The sequence below is a fragment of the Electrophorus electricus genome, chromosome 25 (assembly GCF_013358815.1).
Source record: "Electrophorus electricus isolate fEleEle1 chromosome 25, fEleEle1.pri, whole genome shotgun sequence".
NCBI classification, from domain to species: domain Eukaryota; kingdom Metazoa; phylum Chordata; class Actinopteri; order Gymnotiformes; family Gymnotidae; genus Electrophorus; species Electrophorus electricus.
This window is the reverse complement of record NC_049559.1, coordinates 6609119-6628655: the sequence shown is the minus strand read 5'-3', so window position 1 is coordinate 6628655 and position 19537 is coordinate 6609119. Positions and strand designations below refer to the sequence as shown.

Sequence of the window (19537 nt, the reverse complement as noted above, 5' to 3'; positions counted from 1 at the left end):
AAGATTTCTGATGCCTCAGTGATGCAAAGCATTTTTTAAATAGATGGGGCTTTTATTTTACTGTTTTAACAACATTAAGCCAAGCAATTGACAACATGCTTAACAATCTCCCTTTTACTGACTATTTGCATTAATTAAAGGCCAGCCATGTGCTGGCAAGGCTACGCTGTGTTAAGATCAAAAAGAGTGTGCTTTAAAAAAATTATTACTGTGTTCATTTTAGGGAAGCTGACTCAATTGTGGTATTATTAGCATTGTTATTCTGGCTATTAGTAATTAGCACACCTATCAACCAGCCTAGTCTCAGGAACATTCCAAAACGCCAGCTGTTAACACCTGCAGGTGAAACAGCACTAACAGCGCTTCAAAAGCCCGTGGTGCCAATTGAAGCCCCCAGGAAGCAATTGTCTGTTTGTGAATCTCGTGCACGTGCATCATTATGCATCGGAATGTTGATGTGTTGAGGAACTTCCTGAAGAATGAGGAACGTCACAGTCCATATATACACAGAGGCTGAACATACCTTTGTCCTCCTTTCATTTTGTACTTTAATTCCCCTATCAGAAAAAATATGCAACCTCGCACTATTTTAGTATAAATTTTAAACAGTATCATTAACATATTAAATTAGTCATATATTGAATTATCATTCATCTATTGCATTTTAAATAAAATTTAAAAATACAGTAAAAATAGATTTAAAGTATTTAAAAGTGTTATTTAATTGTCCTTTTCATTCACTGCATACATACATACAGCTGTTGAGGGGACAGAGCTCTCTGTAACTGGCAAAGATTACAAATGGCAAAGAACATAGGGGAACACAGAAACTGTGACGATAAGGTTAAAGTGACATAGATGTAGGCCCTGATGAGGGGGTCATGGAGCAGACACTTCCCAAAATACACGATTTTCCAGGAATTTGCCCATTTTCCCATAGACTGTCATAGTGGCCTCGTGTTGCGAAGGGGGGCCTGACAGCAACAGTCATTACTGGCCATGTTCCAAGGGCCCGGCCCAGACAGGCTATAGTAAACTGTGTGACCAGCAAAATAAGCTTCAGGGGTTGACTGTGTAAATGTAGCGAACCGAGGGATAACAAACAGAGGAATCCTCCAACCACTGGTGGACTAACAGCCACCCTGGAGTGAAGGTGGCTAGGGGGTGTCTCTTCTTCTCCATTCAGCCAAATAGTGAGCGCTAGTGGAGCGCACTGCGACGGCACGAGCTCACAGTTTTCCCGTACAACACGCATGACATGGCGTGGTGAAGTGACCTGGACTGCGAGATCTGTGTTTTGTGCTTAGTAGTGGATTGTGGTTGTGGCAAATTAGGGCTTATTTTTCATGGAGGTGAGGTCAAAGCCCAAGTGAAATTGAGATTTGTTTGCACAGAGGAGCGTTTGGTATAGTTTGGCGTTCTGTCCGCAGAGATTTACGACTGATTTTAGAACTCTTCCCCTGATACGCCCTTTAATTTCAGCCCTAGCAGAAGTGAGCAATATGGCTGCTATGGTTTAAGGAAAAAAAACCCCACAAGCGTTTACTGACAGAAGCAGGTTGAACCTTTCAGGTGCATGCTTCGGACGGGCCTGATGTGGTTTGCTTTGAATATAACAAGGGCAGTCCTTTTTTCAGGTGTTGCTGATCACACCCTGGTAAAAAAAATTAGATAAACTAATAAAACTTCAGTGCGTTTGTGTGTGTGTGTGTGTGTGTGTGTGTGTGTGAAAGGTTGAGTAACATAGGCCACAGGCTCTACAGTATCCTATCTGCTGCGTGTTCTTTTCTTTCTGTGTGGCCCATGGTCAACAGTGTAATCCTGCCAGAGATGGACTCCTTTGGAAACTCAGAAATGTTTTACATGGGAAATGGAAAGTTTCCGTATTCATTTGCCTTCTGTCAAAGCTGGTTCATAGTCTTGGCAAAAGGATGAAATCTCCACCAGTCTTTTAACAACTTTCTCCATGAATGGATGACTTAAAAGGGGTGGGGGAAGTAGCATTATGGAATATATGGAAAATAAATCACACATTTGAGCACACTTTTTGGGACAACATTTACATATAAAAACCTTGAGAATGCCCCTTTCTTTGTAGTTTAGAGGACTCTAGAGTGTAGGTTCAAGGTCAGTCCAAATTGTCATAGTACAAACCAGTGTGAACTTAAACTCTCTGGATGAGTTCTAGCCCTGTTTCACAGCCCAGGTAATTTCCCACAATGTAAACTCTGCATTCTTGGCTTGGGCTTCAAAGAGAAGCAAGGTCATCGTGCAGCACTAGCAGATTCGGACTTGTTCTGAGCCCTCACGTTCAGCCCGCTCCTGCTCCCTCCAGGAGGCTGCCAGTTAAGCATGCTCCAGAGGGGGATCTTATCTCATCTGTGACTCAAACGATGGCATGAAACCGGCGGAATAAACAGGTCATGGTCATGGCATGCTGTGGCAGGGAGCCACGTACACATCATCACAAACACGCGGGATCCAGATACAGCAGAATTCTAAGCGTGGACACAGGCCTTTGGACATTGTGAGCTGCTCGATTGGACTTGAAATGCATGCTTGCAAAAGTTCGCATGCATGTATATTCATTGTTTTTGTGCATGCTATACTTTCCCAAGTGTTAGCTTTGACACAGGGATGGTTCAAGCCCTTAGAATGAAATCCCTTCCAAATCCTGCTTATTCAACACAGTTGTGTTGCATGAAAGGATCATGCTTGCACTGGAATTCCCACGAAACACGTAGAACACTTAAGAGGAAGGGAGGGGGTGAATGTTTATATTTAGAAATGCAAACATTTCTTTCAGCTCTAAAGAAACAACAATTTAATTCCTTCATGTGGGGAGCTTGAGTGTTTAGTGTGTGTAACAAGCTATTTCATTTTCACTGTTCTCATATCCCCAGACAATTTCCACCTAGGCCTGCCGCAAAACATCAACCCGATCTTATCCTTATGTACAGTAGCTCCTTTACAAAACTTAGATTAATTGTTTCCCTTTTTGGTTTGTTGGTGTAATTAATTAATTTAATTTGTATGCTTTTTGGTTTTATTACAACTGTATAAAAATTATTTGAATGTAGTGTTTATTAATTCATTTATGTTAGTCTTTGCAATTTTAGCAAAACTAGCAATTATTTGATTATAGTGTTTAATTTGATTATAGTGTTTAATTAATTTAGATTTTTTATTTAACGGTTTTAATACAACTTTATACCTACTCAGTTACTAAGGAAGTTCAACAAAATGAAGAAAAGCCAGGTCTCTGCAGCTAGCAGTGAGACTGCAGCCAGCCATGAACTCACCACAGTGCTAATGTTCCGCAGCTGAAGAAACACTGCATTGCTCAGTGGTTGGGTGTGGAGAAGCCCAGAGACACTGGGGCCTTCAGACACACCCAGGCATTAGATCATTCATTTTAACGCTTTAAGCTTTAGGTGCTTCAGGTACAAGACCAAACTGGGAAAAACAAGTGAGAAGGAAGAGGATACAGACAACTGCAGTGGTCAAGTGTAAATAAGAAACTTTTTATTAAAAAGTTCTTTTTCTAACAGTGGAGGTGGTTAAGATCTTTGTTCTATTCTTGAAGTTTACTATGCACATGGGAAAATTCAAGGTCGGCTAACAGTTAGTGAGCAATTTAAGCTGCTTTTACCCTTGACAGAACTAATTCTAAATTAAACGAGTAAATTAGTCTCTTTTCACCTAAATTTCCTTTGCTGTTTCCCTCTGTTTTCCTGCGGTTCGGTACGAGCTCTGTGCATATTCATTAGCTGGAGGTGTCTGGGCAGCAGCCAATTAGCTCCAGGTGACATTTTCTACTGTCAGGCGAGCCTCACCCTACTGCCAGAGACAGGGAGACGTCAGGGCCTGGGGAAGCTGTGGCAGGCCTGCCAAGAGTAGGCAGAAGGGGGAAAAACACACAGAACCTCTCCCACACTACCCACCACCGTGCCACAAACACTCAGCGTAAGGCTGTGGATGCAAGCAGCCCTCCCCACCAAGTTTGCGATGTTGCCGTGTCACTAAGCGAACCTCGGTCAGTCACTTACTGCATTTGCCCAGCGGCCGCAGGTTACACAGGAAGGAGGGAAGCAGTTGACTGAGAAGTCGTGCTTGATCAGCCCAAATTGTAAAGTTGGATCTGGGAGCAAATATGCTTTGTCTTATATGATTTGGTAGCGCTGATGCTGTATGTAGTGTCCCTTGAGCCTTTCCGGGGTAGCCAGACAGAGATCTGCTTCCACTGTTATGATTTTGTCATCCTTTATGTTGACAGATGGATTTCTGTGGGAGTTCTTATTGGTTTAAAGTGGCAAAGAATATTCCCATGGAATTTAACTTTGCAACCCAAGGAAATGCTATCAGGCACCCTTACTCATTTTTCTTTTTTTGTAATTATAAAAATAAAACAAATTATCAAAAGATCTTATATAAACAACTTTAGGGATATTCTGGTGTTTTGTTTTGGGGTTTTTTTTGTTTTGTTTTGTTTTGTTCCCACTTTTGTCAATCCCAGCTGCCTTAGAGCATTCACATAACTGCAGAGAACTTAAGGGAACCCCCAAGGGTCATTTGTTCAGTTATTTTTTACAAAGCACAGGAATAGATTTACTGTTGTCACAGCATATGCGCGGCACCTATGGAAAATCTGTGTCGGAGTAAGACTTTGGAATGTTATTACAGTGAGCGCATAGTTTTGCCCTAAATAGTCCTTGTGTTTTTCTATGTTTTTGTAGTTCAGGTTTGACACCTCAAGCAAATTTGACATAGCAGCTTGTCAGAAGCGCTGGGACAGAGCATGTAAATCCTAATGAAAATGTAGTCAAACAGGAGAGAAAAAAACATCGCCCTGTCACTCTTCATTTTCATTGGTGCTACATGTGTGACAGATCCTGTGATATTCACCACAGCACACACTAAAGCTTTTAAAAGTTTAAACATTGAACCATTTTGCTAAACAGCTACTGTATGCCTTGTGGTGAGCCAGTCACTGAAGGTTTCAAAACTGACTTTCACACTTGACAGAAGAGTGCATGGAAGGGTATGAGCAGCCGAGCAAGAAAACACTTACAATTTGTCTCCTGTTCTAAATAAATGAGTCCCCTGTGTGAAGGAGTGCATGTTCTAATTAAAATCCCTGTCCACATGTTCTACCTGCTTGAAGCGCTGTTCATTTCTTTGCTTTTTCACATGACAGCAACATGACAGCAAACAAGACCATACAATCATTTTAGGATGCTTTAAAGTGGCAGAGCAGCGTTGGCTGTCCAGCGCTGAGCTGTCAGATGAATCAGAATTGACTGTGAAAAAGTACAGCAGCATCTCATAGCAGCAGACAGGATTAATTTCTGCATTCATGCGCTGACAGCTGCTGGTGGCCAGAGTGCTTAAAGAGGAATGTCACTTACGGCGTATGACTGCCGGCCTTTGTATTTCTTAAAGTGCAGCTAAAGAGTCTTTTACTGTCTGATATCTATTCGCTTCAGCATACTGTCATGCGTTCAGACCAATACTGATGCACAGTGAGATCCATCATTACCCAGGCTGTTGAATGTGTAGACATATGATATAAAAGTTGATGGCCTTCTATTATAACCAAATAAATGCACGCCCACCACGTCAGACCTTTTACTTCGTCTAAAACAGCTTCGTCGGCATTGTGTTTTGCACTAGCTTGTTCAGTGGAGAAGCAAGAGAATGAAATAGGGGCACCATGTGATACCCATTACCGAAGAGAAGAATAAACTGTGGATCTGGACACATCTGTGGTACACGTGTACCGTCATCAAGCAATGGCGACGGTTAAACTTCAGTGTGCTTTGAGATTGCTTTGAGGTAAGGGTGAAAGGCTTTTTAATCAGATTCCTGCTAGACTTTGCCTCACTCTCCTCCATGCTGGTCCTATCACAGAGGTAAAGAGGCCAGATGTTTGTTGAACTTTGCGTTTAGATGAACTCTAATTTACATTTGAGGTCTGTTATTGTATGCGGTTTATCTCACCCATCGGTCTGGTAGCATTTAGATCCATGCTGGGTTGGCCTTACTCTATGCGGCATTCGTAACACAGCCTAAACGTACAGCGAAAATGTTTTAGCTTTTTTTTGTATGTTGCTTCTCAGCATCAGTAACACAGCCTCTCACAATGTATTTATAGGAAACATAAAACCTAGAACCCTCTTTGATAGTCATCCAAACGTCTCATTAAGAGAGTCCTGGTAGTGATTTACATGTGGGCCTAATGACAAGCTCCTGATTTAAAATGGAGCTTAACAGCACCGACTTGTGTGGCTATGTATTACAATACCACTGTGGCTAAGAAAATATTTTTGGGTACTATTTAACCTATTTTGCAAGGAACATATTGAGACATCGGTCCGTTCTCATTGCGTTTTAATTCATTTGCTCAGCATACCTTGATCGTTTACTGGACTGAGACATATCCACGTCCTGATCTTAGTTTGCTAGTAATACCTGTTCACTTAGCTTTCTCAAGCTTAGGCTGAGCTCGAGAAAAGGCCTACAGACCCTGGTTACATGACTCGACTCAAATGCTTCAGCAGACGCCATTAGGTCAAAATATACCACCCATTTTGCAAGCTGAGGACACACACTGAAAAGTTTTTTCTCTCTTGTACAGTCCTTTCTCTTTAGAGTGAGTTTGCCTGTCATTAATGGCCTAATTAGCAAATTAAGGTGTCTAAAGTGACAGGTCTCTCTATTATTTGTGTTAATGACCCTCCTCTTAGCTGAGACAGAACTCATTGTAGAGCCCTTCCTCACTGTCAACCAGCAGCCATTCAGGCAGTGGGGCTCTTCTCTGCCACCTCTTTCAGATGTTCCCTGATACACAGCTTTTATGTTTCTCACCTTCACTCTCACTGCCCCTATAATTGCTGACAATTTTCGATACTAATTTTGTTTCATTGTCATTGCAATGAACATATATGATGAGAACTGACTTTCTGACAGGTGGGCACTCTTGAGAGGGCTGTTTTACAGCTAAAGGGGGGGGGGGTTAAGCATGATAACATTAAGATGACAGTTTTCAGAGTTACTCATGATTAGTCATTCTCAGAGTACAAGTAATAATTTGGAAAGAAAACTAGGGTAGGTATATATAATTCTATATGCCTAAGTAAATTTATGAATCTAATATTTACAAAAATACTACAATAACCTTTTCAATTATGAATTATGCATCGAGGTTGCTATTAATATATTTCCTAACTTTGCAACATTAAGCTGTACAGTATTCACTACCATTAGTATTCACTACTTGTAATATTGTCATATTGTAATTTATAGCATAGTATAGCATTTCCTTCTTGACCCCTGCACCTCTGGTCACTTCTCCTGTATGTGTCATCAAACAGTGCTGTGCTGGCTTGTCTTTGTCAGATCTCCAGTGAGCGCTGTTGAATCGGAGGTCGGTCACTGGTGCTTTTCAGTGAAGTGTCAGGGGACCATCTCAGACCCCTCTGAAGTGTTTACCTATCCCCCTGTCCCTCCTCTGGCCGCCTGGGCTAAGATAAATATTGCCCTACGCAGAGTGCACTCCGAGCACCACACAGAAGCATGCTTCTGCTCCTCGGACAATATTTACAAGAGCTCCAAAGAGGACTTAAACAAGTGTGTGAACAAAAACGTCGTGGACTTAGAATTGACTTTTACACCCTTAGTTTGATTCCAAGTACAAGAAGCTTTAGTGTGGGCTTTAATGCTAGCCCTTTAAGCACATATTACTGAGCAGAAAGCACACGCGATATGAGAAACATATACATTGCAATTACATTGCAATTGCAATTATTGTGTAAGCATTTATCAAATTAGTTTAAACTACTATCTCTAAAAAGCCCTCTAAATGTAATATCCTCTAGTCACCAAAGTATCTAGAAAACAGGCAGTGTTGTATGACCTAAAATCATAGGGTACTGATTCCTGACTTGTCTGAGCTTGAACAAACCTAAATCCCTCACAATGAAGTAGTGCATATGTTGGTATGGAGCTTTGTTGGGCCTTACACATGAGGATTTGAATCAGCAGGAGCAGGTACACTAACAACCCCATTGCTGCAGATTCTGACCTGTGCACTGGTGGGCAGCTGAAGAAAGGTGCATGTGTTACCCATAGCACGTTGTTTATTTACTTTCATACTTGTATCACAGCCAGGTAAACACTGCAGTTGCAAACTGTCAGAAAGTCCCCAAACAGAATGTGGTTTCAGAGGCCTTTGGGGAGTAGCGATTTCTCTCGGTGCCCCCTCCCACACACACACACACACACACACACACACACACACACACACACACACACACACACACACACACACACACACACACACACACACACACACACACTCACACACACGCACTCTGCAGGCTATAGTAATCACCTGGGGTGACCTCAGTCTCAGTAGCCGTCAAAACACTTCTCGTTTACTTAGATACATTGAAATAACGTGCCACTCATAACTTTTTCTGCCATTCTTATTCATGTTTTTGGCCAAACCATTGAGATTCGGACAAATGTAGCTAAATTATTTGATTTCAAAGGAAAGTTAGCAAAAAGTAAAGTTTCTTCATCCAATAAACTGTAAATTGCATATGAAGTTTCAAAGCTTATGCTCAGCTACTGAAAGCAGATTTTCATCACCTACAAGATGTACAGGCCTTGGACAACAAAGATATGTGGAAGTCAGGTCAGAGATGAAGCCTAACTGATTGAAATCTTAGTAGGATGTATTCTTAAACAAAGACAGAGGGCCTAAAAGAATAAACAGGTGGGTTCCTGAAATAGGACCAGTTTTCCCACAGAACCATGGGAACGCGATGTCGACGATGATTTATGGTAAACCACAGTGGTCTGACAACAGCTCGTACAGGCTTATTCCACCTTAAGAAACAATGTTGTGTCCTAAAATATGCGACAACAGCTGTGAGGGACTTCTCACTGGGTCAGTGCAGATTTTTTCCCCAAAAAAACTTTTGTCACCTGGTTTCTTTGACAACCAGCAAACAAACAAACAAAAAGAAAAATTGTCCACTTAGCAACAAAGGCATTAGGATGTATTCCAAGGTCCTAGTAAGTGGGTGATGATCTGTCCCACGCTTTCCTCATGAATCTTTAGCGAGTCATTTGAGTGGCACGTGGAAGGACAGCGTCGCTTGTTTTGGAGACCCTCTGCTGAAGCACTGGCACTGCTGCATTGCCACTCCACTCCAGAGAAGAAAACCACAGTCTCAGTGCTTGTTTGCCTGCCAGCTCCTGGAGTTTGCAGTTTAATTCATGCCATTGTCGAGTGTGGTCCCTTCCCTCTTCAGGCTTTAGCTCGAACTGCTGCCCCTCTCACTGGTCCTGACTGAGGCTGTTTATCCTTTTTTTTTTTTCTTGAATAGGACCAGCATTGTTGCATGGGGACTGGATTCATTTGATGTAGTCATTACCTCTATGACCCCTTACTCATGGGTCATGCAGGGTTTGTGAGCCAGAGCCCGTTATGGGCCCTCCTCCAGTGTCTTGTGAATCACCGTAAAAGCGGAATGTACGCCTATTGTTGGAGCGAAAGATCTGCCTCCCATCCCCCTGTCCCCTCAGTAACAGGGGGCCCCCATGCCAGACTGTTGGGCATTCTCGCAATCCCTTCCCCCTCCTCCCTGTTGCTATCCCATAAATTGAGCCTTCCCTTTGGAAGTACTAATTAAAAGCCTAATCTTCTCTTCCTTTGGAAAACAAGAGCTGAGGAGCGTTTCCTTAGAATGCTCCATTATCTATGTGTCCAGTGGTACTGGATATGACCGCTGTGCACTGCATTGTAAATGCTTTAAAAATAAAAACCCTAATAAATCATCATACATTTCCAAAGAGTCTGTGTGAGGCAGCAAGCTCAGGCCAACATGCTGTTCTTCAAAGAAAAGCATTTCTGTTGCTGTTGTTATGGTAGTTGGAATTGTAGCTTCTTTGAAATATGAAGGGTGCCGATGGTGAAGCCAACAAAAACTATGCTGAGCCAAGTGCAAGAGCCAAGAGAATATGGTGGTGAAGAGAAGTTGCAGCCATGGGGAGTGACACAGTCACAATGAGGAAGCATTTTAATGAGGGAGGTCTTGTTGTCAGTGGCATTGAAACAAGGCCTTACTGACCCAAAGCCCCACATAATGGATGTTATACATGGAAGTCCGGGACTAAGTGTTTTGCCTTGTTTATATTCCTGGACCCTGGAAGTCAAGAAAAACTGCATCTGTGCATAGTAGACCAATAAAAAGATGCAGAAGGATAATAGCTGAGAACTGGCTTTATGAATAGTTCAGATAAAGACAGTATGTGTCTGGAAGCTTATGAAGGCATAAGTGGAAAATGAAGAATGAAAGAGAGTGAGAGAGTGAGAAAAGACAAGAGATGTGCACCCTAGCTTTACAGATTGTTCTCTACATTCTTGAATGTTGGAATGGAACCACGAAACAAATTATTTTGTGCCTCTCCAGCTGTTTATAGTTTGGGCTTTAACAGCAAATATTTCCCTCAAATTCCATAGATGTTGGAGCCAGAGCCTAGATGGTTAGATGTCTGTTTTATGTAAATGGACCATTGATCTGACTGTATCTTATCACAGAATTTAGACCCTTTCTCTTACACTCTTGCTCTATGTGTTTTCTTTCCATGAAGAAGCCCTGCATGGAGAGATCTCAGCACAGGTCGAGTTCCAGCTGGGATTCCCTCAGATGGATGGACTCCCACTCATGTTTTTATCTGTCTAAGAGAGCACTTCCTGCATAGCCACTTCCCCTGCTCTTTTGCCTGTGTGCTGTAAAAAACCTGCAAGTGACCCATGAGTGCTGAGGCAGACCTGATTGTCACAAGAATGCAGGGATGTTTGGACATTCATTGTGCCAGCAAACAGGCAAAAGAGCAGGACAGGATGTTCTTGTGTTCTAATTTTACGTTTGTGGACTTGGAAATGGGAAGCCCAGTTTTGAGTTGGATCCAAGTTGGGAGCCCTTTATCATTTATAAACCAGTGCTCTTTGTTGGATTTTCTTATTGTGCAGAATGTTGATGCCTGTGGAATTCCAAAAGATAAAAAAAAAAACAAAAAAAAAAAAAACAGCAATTCACAAAGAGCATAAATGTTTACCAGAGGATGTGTAAGTGCCATTTTGAACACCATAAATTTCATTGGCAACCAAGAAATTAGTTCCAGTGGGACACTAAAGAGTGATAGATGTGAGGGGCTTTGGTAAACCTGTTTTAATTCACACCATCTTAATGACTAGCTTCCTTTCATATAGCTTTTGCTCATAATTAAATGCCAAGCTTGTTATTATTTCTCAAACTCTGATGATAATGGACCTTTTTGTGCAGAAGTAATTATTTAATCTTACAAGACCCATGAGTATAAAAGTGCTTTTAAGCATTCTGGTGATAAATTAGGGCACCGACAGGTGTGTGATTAGCCTTATGTGCAATTAGTCTTAGAGCGAACCCTTATCATCTTGTTAGCACCACAATTACGCCAATAGCATGCTAACATGGTAAAATGTGCAAGAGCATCACATCTAAGTCTAGTTACAAACACTGCCATAGACTTGTATTGCATGCCGGTTTGCAGTGATGCATTGGCCTTATTAGCAAGTGACCTTAGGCCAGGGATGCCCATCACTGATAACTTTTGTTCCCTGCTTGAAGTTCTGCACTAGTCTCTGGGCACAGTGGGGGCTAATAATTCTCACTCAGGTCTCTACTGCATGATGAGGGCCAACAGCTTGCTGGAAATTATGGATGAATCAGGCCAGTTGTTTGACACGACTTCAGGTTGCCAGAGAGAAGTCAGCCGAGCCCAGCTCTGTAAACATTAACAGGAAAGGCTCACAGGGCCTGCGGAGGATCCTCCACATCTGGAGCTACTGTATTTATGACAAGGTCCTGTAAACAAATGCCTGGGCTGGAGCTAAACTATCCAGTGTTCATTAACAATAGGTAAATCACGTGAGAGTTTCACAATTTAGCAGTCTGACTGGGCTTCATGTTGTATTGCTTTATTAGGTGAACAAAGAATTCCACCCATTTCTGTGATATAAATCATATACTGCGTGGGTGAGTTTTTATTGCTTTGGTTTCTTTTGGAGTATTTCTAGCAATTTCAGTTGTCCTGTTCTGGCTATGTGTTCATCTGCAACTGTAAAGTTAAGAAACATAGGTTTACATTTACACTGATAGATTAATAGAATTCAGGAGAATTCAGGGACACCTATATACCTATAGTGTCACCTATACAGAGTTAGTGTAGCACTATGAGTTAATGCTCTTAGCTTGACAAAAAAAAAAAAAAACTCATTATCAGTATTAAGTATATATATTTTACACAGTTCTATCAGTGTTAAATGAAAAGCCATTCACTCAGTATTTCCTTTCATACCTGGAAGCTGTTTCCATGCACTGCCCTAAACCTCTAATCCTTCTGCCGCCATAACTAACACCTTGGGGGTGGGAAAAACATCAGTGCAGACTAAACAGAGATGTTATATAGTGTGTATGTCTCCTAGGTGCTCGATCACCAGAAAACCCAAAACTCCTTTGGCTTCTTACAAATTGCAGACTGTTGCAAGTTGATGTGTATCAGTTGGCAAGTGGGGGAAAGGCTTATGTTGCTGAAGAGAACGAAGAAACAGACTGCACTCTACCGGGAGCGGCTCAAGTTTTGGAGGCTACCACTTGGCTCGTGGCTTCCCAGGGTTCAAGGCAGCTTGGGGACCTGTAGCGGATGGCATGGCACTGTGTAGTTAGGCCCCTTGCCAGTTATGCTGTTGGAATTTCCTGTCGGAGTTGACTCCCTCCTGCTCACTCCCTCGTTGTTCCTGAGCAGGACTGAAAAGCTGCAGTAATTACACAGTCGTTGCCTGGCCTCTCAGGATATTATTATTGTTCTTCAGTGCTTCCTCTGAGGATGAGTCGCTCTCACTGCAAAGCTGCCCTGCTCTCGGCTTCACTCGGACATGAAAAGTGAATGTTTCTCCTGAGCTTTGAGATTTGGAGCGGCCTGTCGTTAGCGTCTGACACCTGGCATTGTCTTTAAAAAGGAGATTCAATCCTAGCTTAATCCTCCTACAAAAACAGTGGCTGGTTCTCACCAGGTCCTTTCAGGATGTTTTGTATGCTGGAGATAATAATATTGGGGTGTGATGCAGGTTTTATTTTTCTAACTTAAATTAAACAACGTCTGACAAAATATATATTGTACTAGTACAGTGTAGATATCAACATAAAGCACTCTCTCACTGATCAAAGCCCTGACCCCATCCTTTGCAATCAAATAATCTGCTCTTGTTAAATCTCCACAACACTTACGTGAAATAATATACAAATAATATACAAAATGCTGACAAATTTGTAGGAAGATTTCTCATCAGACAGCCAAGTGTGGTCTAGCAGCAACCACTAATGCTAATAAAGTCTGTCTGTCTGTACCAGTAGCTGAGAGGTTCCACACCATGGGGACTGGGGCTACTCCAGCCATGAGACTGCACCTGTGAGCTCTCTGGGGCTTTTGCCTTTGGCGCCCCTCTTTGACTAAGAACAATAGAGCTGTCAGGGTGATGGAGTAAGCCTACTCAGCCAATACTTACACTGAAGCTCCACCAACATGCCTTCTCTCGTGGGGGCTCTGCGTTAGTGTGGATAACTGTCCACTCGGATCGTGTTTGTTGCATCGTGTTGCAGGCAAACAAGCCTGTTATCTCTGTGCTTTTTGTGTCTTTATGGTATTTGTAGCAGTGAGTCAACCCCTTGAGCTAAACAAAACTCCCACTGGAAACTACATGGCCAATCCTGTGCTCTGAAGTGGTTTAATGAAATCCTTTAGCGGATTACTTAATGGAGGTTCAGAATGAATTGAAATAACTTTTAGGAATAAATGATTGTGGTGTTAAGCAGCCATGCAGGCTGGAGCCAGATATGATCCCTCATGCTCTCTCCAGTACCAGCCTCCATCATTCTTAATAGCACAAACATCCCAGAAGGCCACCTCCCCCTTGCTAAACACGTCCAGCTCTCACGCCGGCATGCCACAGACGGACTTGGCCATGGTGCGAATGAAGGGGTTATGCATGCACACACTCCCCTCTCCCACACACCCTTAAAGAGAGGCTCATTATCCTGAAGTGGTCTGAAGAAACCTCTCTCTCTCTCTCTCCTCCCTCTTTGTCTTTCTTCCAAGTCACTAAGGACAGAGAAGCTAACTTAATGGCAGAGGAGGAGAAAAGTACAGATGACCAGAACCTGAGAAAATTTGGTCACTTTTTCCTGAAGGTCCCCTGGCTTGATGAGGAACAGTTTTTAAGACGCCATCCTCATATATTCTACAGATGCTGCATAATAACGATGTTATCCTGCTTTACTGGCAGTTGCATTTTCCATTAATGTTGCACAACACAAACATTGATCATTTTTCCAGGACCGATGTCATAGAGATTGCAGATGCCTATGTGCAACACAGATAACTGCAACATCTGTAATCCATACACTATCTGTTATACTGTACCCTTTTTCTACAAAGCTGTAACTTTTTTATCCACAGATTTGTTTTTAATGTCTCTCAGGCAATTAACTCAGCTATTAGTTAATTGAGCTTGTTGGGCGAGAGGAGCATCTCTAACAAAATGCTTTGACCCAAAGGCTTAGTGCTCCATTTAAGGACTCGCTCTCATAGCCAGTGCTCTCAGATGCCTTCATGATTTCAAGAACCAGAGCTCATCACACAGAGGGTTTGAAGCCTTTTAAGGATGACCCCTTTGGCTTTTAGCAGTCTATGAGTGAAGCCGCGTGTGCTTCAGAGTCATCCAAGAGTGATGGGCCTGGCATGCTGACTCATAGAGACCTCCTCCCAAAGCGGCCCCAGTGAGAGGCCTACAGTCCACCCTATCTCCACACTACCCCCGAGGTCCTCTCAGGTAGAGATAATGATCGCAAGCCTCCTCCCCCTCATACGCTCTGCTCTCAGGTCATGCCTGATGCATGTGACACCAAATGAATGTGAATGTGAGTCAGGAGCCTGCCCAATGTGAGCCCCATGCAGTAGGGTGCATTCATGCCTACAACTTTCTTTAGGCACTGGCTTTTCGGTCAAAGGAAGCACCACAGAGCACATGGTCTGTTTTCTATATCTGTGTTTATTGTGAGTGTTTGCTCATCCTTAGTTTGTGGTCCCATTCTGCAGTTATGCTGAGTTGTTGTATATATGCTCTCATGTGTCCCGGAGAATAAGTGCGTCATTGTTTACCGTCTCTGACTTGCTGCCTCAGTGTCTGGACACAAGCATGCTTCCATGCGGCCTGGAAATAGATGAGTTAACTGGGAACTTGTTTTGTTTTTTTTTTCTTTTTTTTGTACCTGTGCTGTCATGTTAGTTTGTGTTTTGACAGTGCTTCTGCCTTGATTCGCTCTGTACTCACACTTCAGTTCAAAGAGGGCCCTTGCAGGTCTTTGTCAAAAACCCAGTTCAGAATGTCTTATGTTGAAGATGTAGGATCTCACAGAATTACTTTGATTATTTATTTATCCCACTTCTCCTGTGTGATAGTGCCAATATCTTGCACAAGTGCCTTGCTGCCTCCAGAAATTCATGTGAGCAGTGTTGTAGCCTTTTTCTTTCTTTGAAAATTTTTTATCTGAACACCTGACTTATTTGATGTCTCCTTTTTTCCTCCATGTTCCTCTCTCTCTCTCTCTCTCTCTCTCTCTCTCTCTCCGTCTCTCTCTCTCTCTCTCTCTCTCTCTCTCTCTCTCTTTCTCTCCTCTTTGACTCCACAGCACCTCCTCTCTTCCCGACCTTTCACACGCCGATCCCCATTGACATGCGTCACCACGAGGGCAGATACCATTATGAGCCACACCCTCTTCATACCATGCATGGGTAAGTCAACTACATCTTTGAACCCCAAAATCCTTCTATCTGCAGGGAATTTTTAACTATCTCTGATGCCACAGGAGCCAGATTAAAGCTGCCCTGGTAATGGCTGAGCCAACACATACTCCGAGATGGCCAAGACACAGGACAAGGGCAGCACCTCACGTTCAGGCCAGGAGATCTCCCTGCTTCACTCAGTGCCTGAAAGGAGAGCTTCCACATAGAGCATGGAGCAAAATGCAATAGAGGATAGCCTGTTTGGTACAGAGCTGACAGAATGTTAACATTTCTACCCAGTTCTACTATCTCTTCCTCACATGTTATTTCATTGTGTCAGACAGCTTTGCAGTTCTGGCTTGCACTGAATCAAAGGAGCCTTGCCAATTGACATCCTCTTTCCATTTGTGGGGCTTTTAGTATGAGCGGTCAGGTACACACAGACACACACACACACAGACACTCAGCACCAAACGCCTCTTGATACGAAGTGCACGAGAAGCAATGGTGTGAGGGTGAGCTCACGAGATTGAACCCGGTAGGAATCCTCCTCTCTCTAGCGTTGGATCTGTTACCTTGACCTTGCATCAATTCAAAGGCAGCTTGGAGCTATGACGTGAACACTTGGTAAGTCAAACTTACCATGCATATAAATGCTACAATTAAAAGGCTCTGGCCAGCTGATTCAAATTTTCAACCATTGTAATTAACCCACTCTACTTTATCTCTCGCAAAGCTCACAAAGAGAAGTGCAATGGCAATCAATAGAACTGTGCATACTCATTTACATTCACAGATTTGATGGTGATATGTGATGCATGTCTAGCAGCAGCAGAGCTATTTATCACTGAGTGTAGAAGAGCCAAAAGAGGAGCACCGTCTCTCCTCTTCCTGCCTTGATTAATGTGACTTGCTCTTGACAGAGGCCCCCTAATTCATCAAGACCTTGATGTAACTGTCTTTTTTCTTTCCACCTGCACCAAATTCACCTAATTACAACGTATGTTGCACGGCAAATTAAGCACACTGTCACTGGTTGGTGGGGCCGGTGTTTTGTTATCTACTCAAACTCGAGTGCCATGGGTCCAGGCCTTGACCGCTAAGCATGTCTGCCCTGTATACTTCCTCTCCATTGCTGTTTGCATGTAACATAATGAGAGGCTGGCCGTTTTGTCAAAGCCATCACCCAAACAGCCTGCAGTGGGGTTTGGTCCTGTATGAGGGATGAGCCCTGCTGGAATATTCTCACACTGCGACTTAAGGGTGACAATGATTTGGCAGCATCTGTAGGACACCTTGTTCAAGCCGCTGTAATGTAGTTCCTCTGTTCACTACACAGAGTCCAATCAAGGTTGCTTTTCCTGTTTATATAAGCTGAATTGGTGAGCTTTTTGACAACAGCTGTATTGTTGGTGACGGTAAGTGAACATTTTTATAAAGGATGTTCTGTAATCTTATAAAGGACATTTTAAGCACCCCAAAGAATGGAAGCATCTTCCGAAGAGAAGAAGCCTCCAGACAGTTTTTGTGTATCACCAGAGCTTTTGCAAAACAGGCCTGACAAATTGCAAGTTATGTGTGCCAATATGTAAACGTGGTAATTAGTATCAAAAATACAGCTTTCAGTTACCAGAACCTCAATAACAGTGAATGAGGAAAACACAGTCTCCCTTCCATCTGTCTCAGGGACTGCATTTATCTATTTATTTACTCGTTCATTCTTTTCTCATTTATTAATTTCTTTTATTCATTTATTGACATTTTAGCATGGACATTTTTTCAAGGTATTCTGTGGTAAGTTACTGGTCATAACAGTCTTCTGTGCTAACAAACGAGCATGGACACCCCTTTAGCTCTCTATCCCATCTTAGGTTGATGTTGTGTTTTTATGCCATTGTTGTTGGGTTTTTTTTTTCCCTCCCAATGTAAATTGTCCCTAGGTGTGTGAAAGGCACTATATATATTGAACTTATTATTATTGATTATTATTACACCTGTTATTGTTGACAAATATAAAAAACAAAATGGGCAGAGACCAATAAAGTGTATGGCCAGAAGAAGTCATCCAGTAAATGTAAATAAACCTTATACAAGCCCATAATTCCTCTAATAATCCTAGTGTATATCCACAATAAACCACAAAAGTCTGACTATATACTGCACTTGCTATTAAAAGGGTAAATAATGACTTAAATCTGGCACAAATATTGTTTGTCGCCCTGAAGGTTTGGCAATAGGCTGCAGTGTGCTTAGAGTAACGTGAGTAGTCTGCTGAGGTCGAAGGCCACAAGGCACCTCGAACGCTGTGGTGCGGAATCACTGGCTCTTTTGCATGGGGAGGATGAGTGGGTGACGGTTTGGGATGAAAGGCAGGATTATGGAACAATTTAAGGGATTCCCCAGTCTGCCAATCTGTAGGACCTTGTCTGCCAAAATGAAGCCAGTGTATTTCTCAGTTTCATGTGAATGACTATTTTTTTGCATAATATTTATTGAAAGCTTTAATAGCTAAAGCTTTGCTCAAATGGGTACTACAATAAAGGGAAATCGCTAAGGGTTTAAGCGGGTAAATAGAGTGTATGTCTGCCAGAGCAGTGGCCTACAGTAATGCAGGAGGGCTCAAAGCAAGGGTGCAAATGCAGGAACTCTCCATCCCTCCTTCCTGAAATGCAGATTATGTGATAGTGAAACAAAACTGCCTTTCATTTGAGTTACACTGACATGAGCCACCCATGGCATTGTGATGAAACCTTCTTAGGATCTTTAGGTGTCAACTCTGAGAATGCTCCACTGCATAGCTTGTCCATGACTAAGGTCTCTTTAAGTCGGTCAAGTAACATCTTGTCAGAAAGAGGGTGGAACAACATGATTTCAGTTATTGCGTCTGTCAGAAGGGCCTCCTATACCTCGCCTCCAGTGGGCCTGACTCTAAATTATGGCTTATTATGCAGGACTCAAACAGGCACCGTGCAGTTTTCCTGATTTATTTAGTGTTAACAGGTTATGGTGTCATTTTCTGAAGGGTTGGCAAATGATTTAAAATATGGCATATGGGAACCCAGAGTTTAAAAGTGCTCAAATAGTTGCTGTGGTCAGACTTGTCTTCTCTTGACGTGTTTAAATCTAGCACTGTTTGTCATTTTGTCTGCCAGTTTTCACATGGATGTTGAAATAAGTGTGATAACTGAAGCTAGTAAAAGAATGAAAAATTTCCAGGTTAACTATGTAGCCTAATTGCAGTTTGTGTTATGCAAGGTCAGATGAAAAACATCCCAGGCATTTGCGTTGAACATTAATCATCCATCCCCATCTACTGATTATGCTTTGCCTGCAGGCCTTCTGTGTGAATGTGAAAATATATGTGTTGATTTGGAAACCAGATAATCATTTTTGTTTTTAATACGTCATCTTATTTAAAACGTCAGATTTGCGAATTATTTTTTGCGGCTGATTGATTTGGGGTACCTAAACCAAACAGACAACCAACCCCACCTCACTCAAAACCCCAGGATGCCGGCCAGGCCATGCCGATCCTGCCACCTGCACCACTATGGTTTCTTTGGAGAGGCGGTCAGGGAGACTGTGGTTCAGTGATTAAGATCGAAAAGGGGGGAAATGCCCCACTGTTAGCAATGTGTGCTGT

The 19537-nt window shown here is 42.5% G+C and overlaps 1 protein-coding gene across 1 annotated transcript in view; it reads left to right on the top strand.

The window, feature by feature from the left end:
- The window catches only part of gli2a (GLI family zinc finger 2a), a 56614-nt gene that overhangs the window by 17450 nt on the left and 19627 nt on the right, over positions 1 to 19537 (top strand). Inside the window, exon 3 of the mRNA XM_027033122.2 lies at positions 15801 to 15903. Coding sequence (XP_026888923.2) covers positions 15801 to 15903 — 103 coding nt within the window. The remainder of the gene's footprint in view (positions 1 to 15800; positions 15904 to 19537) is intronic.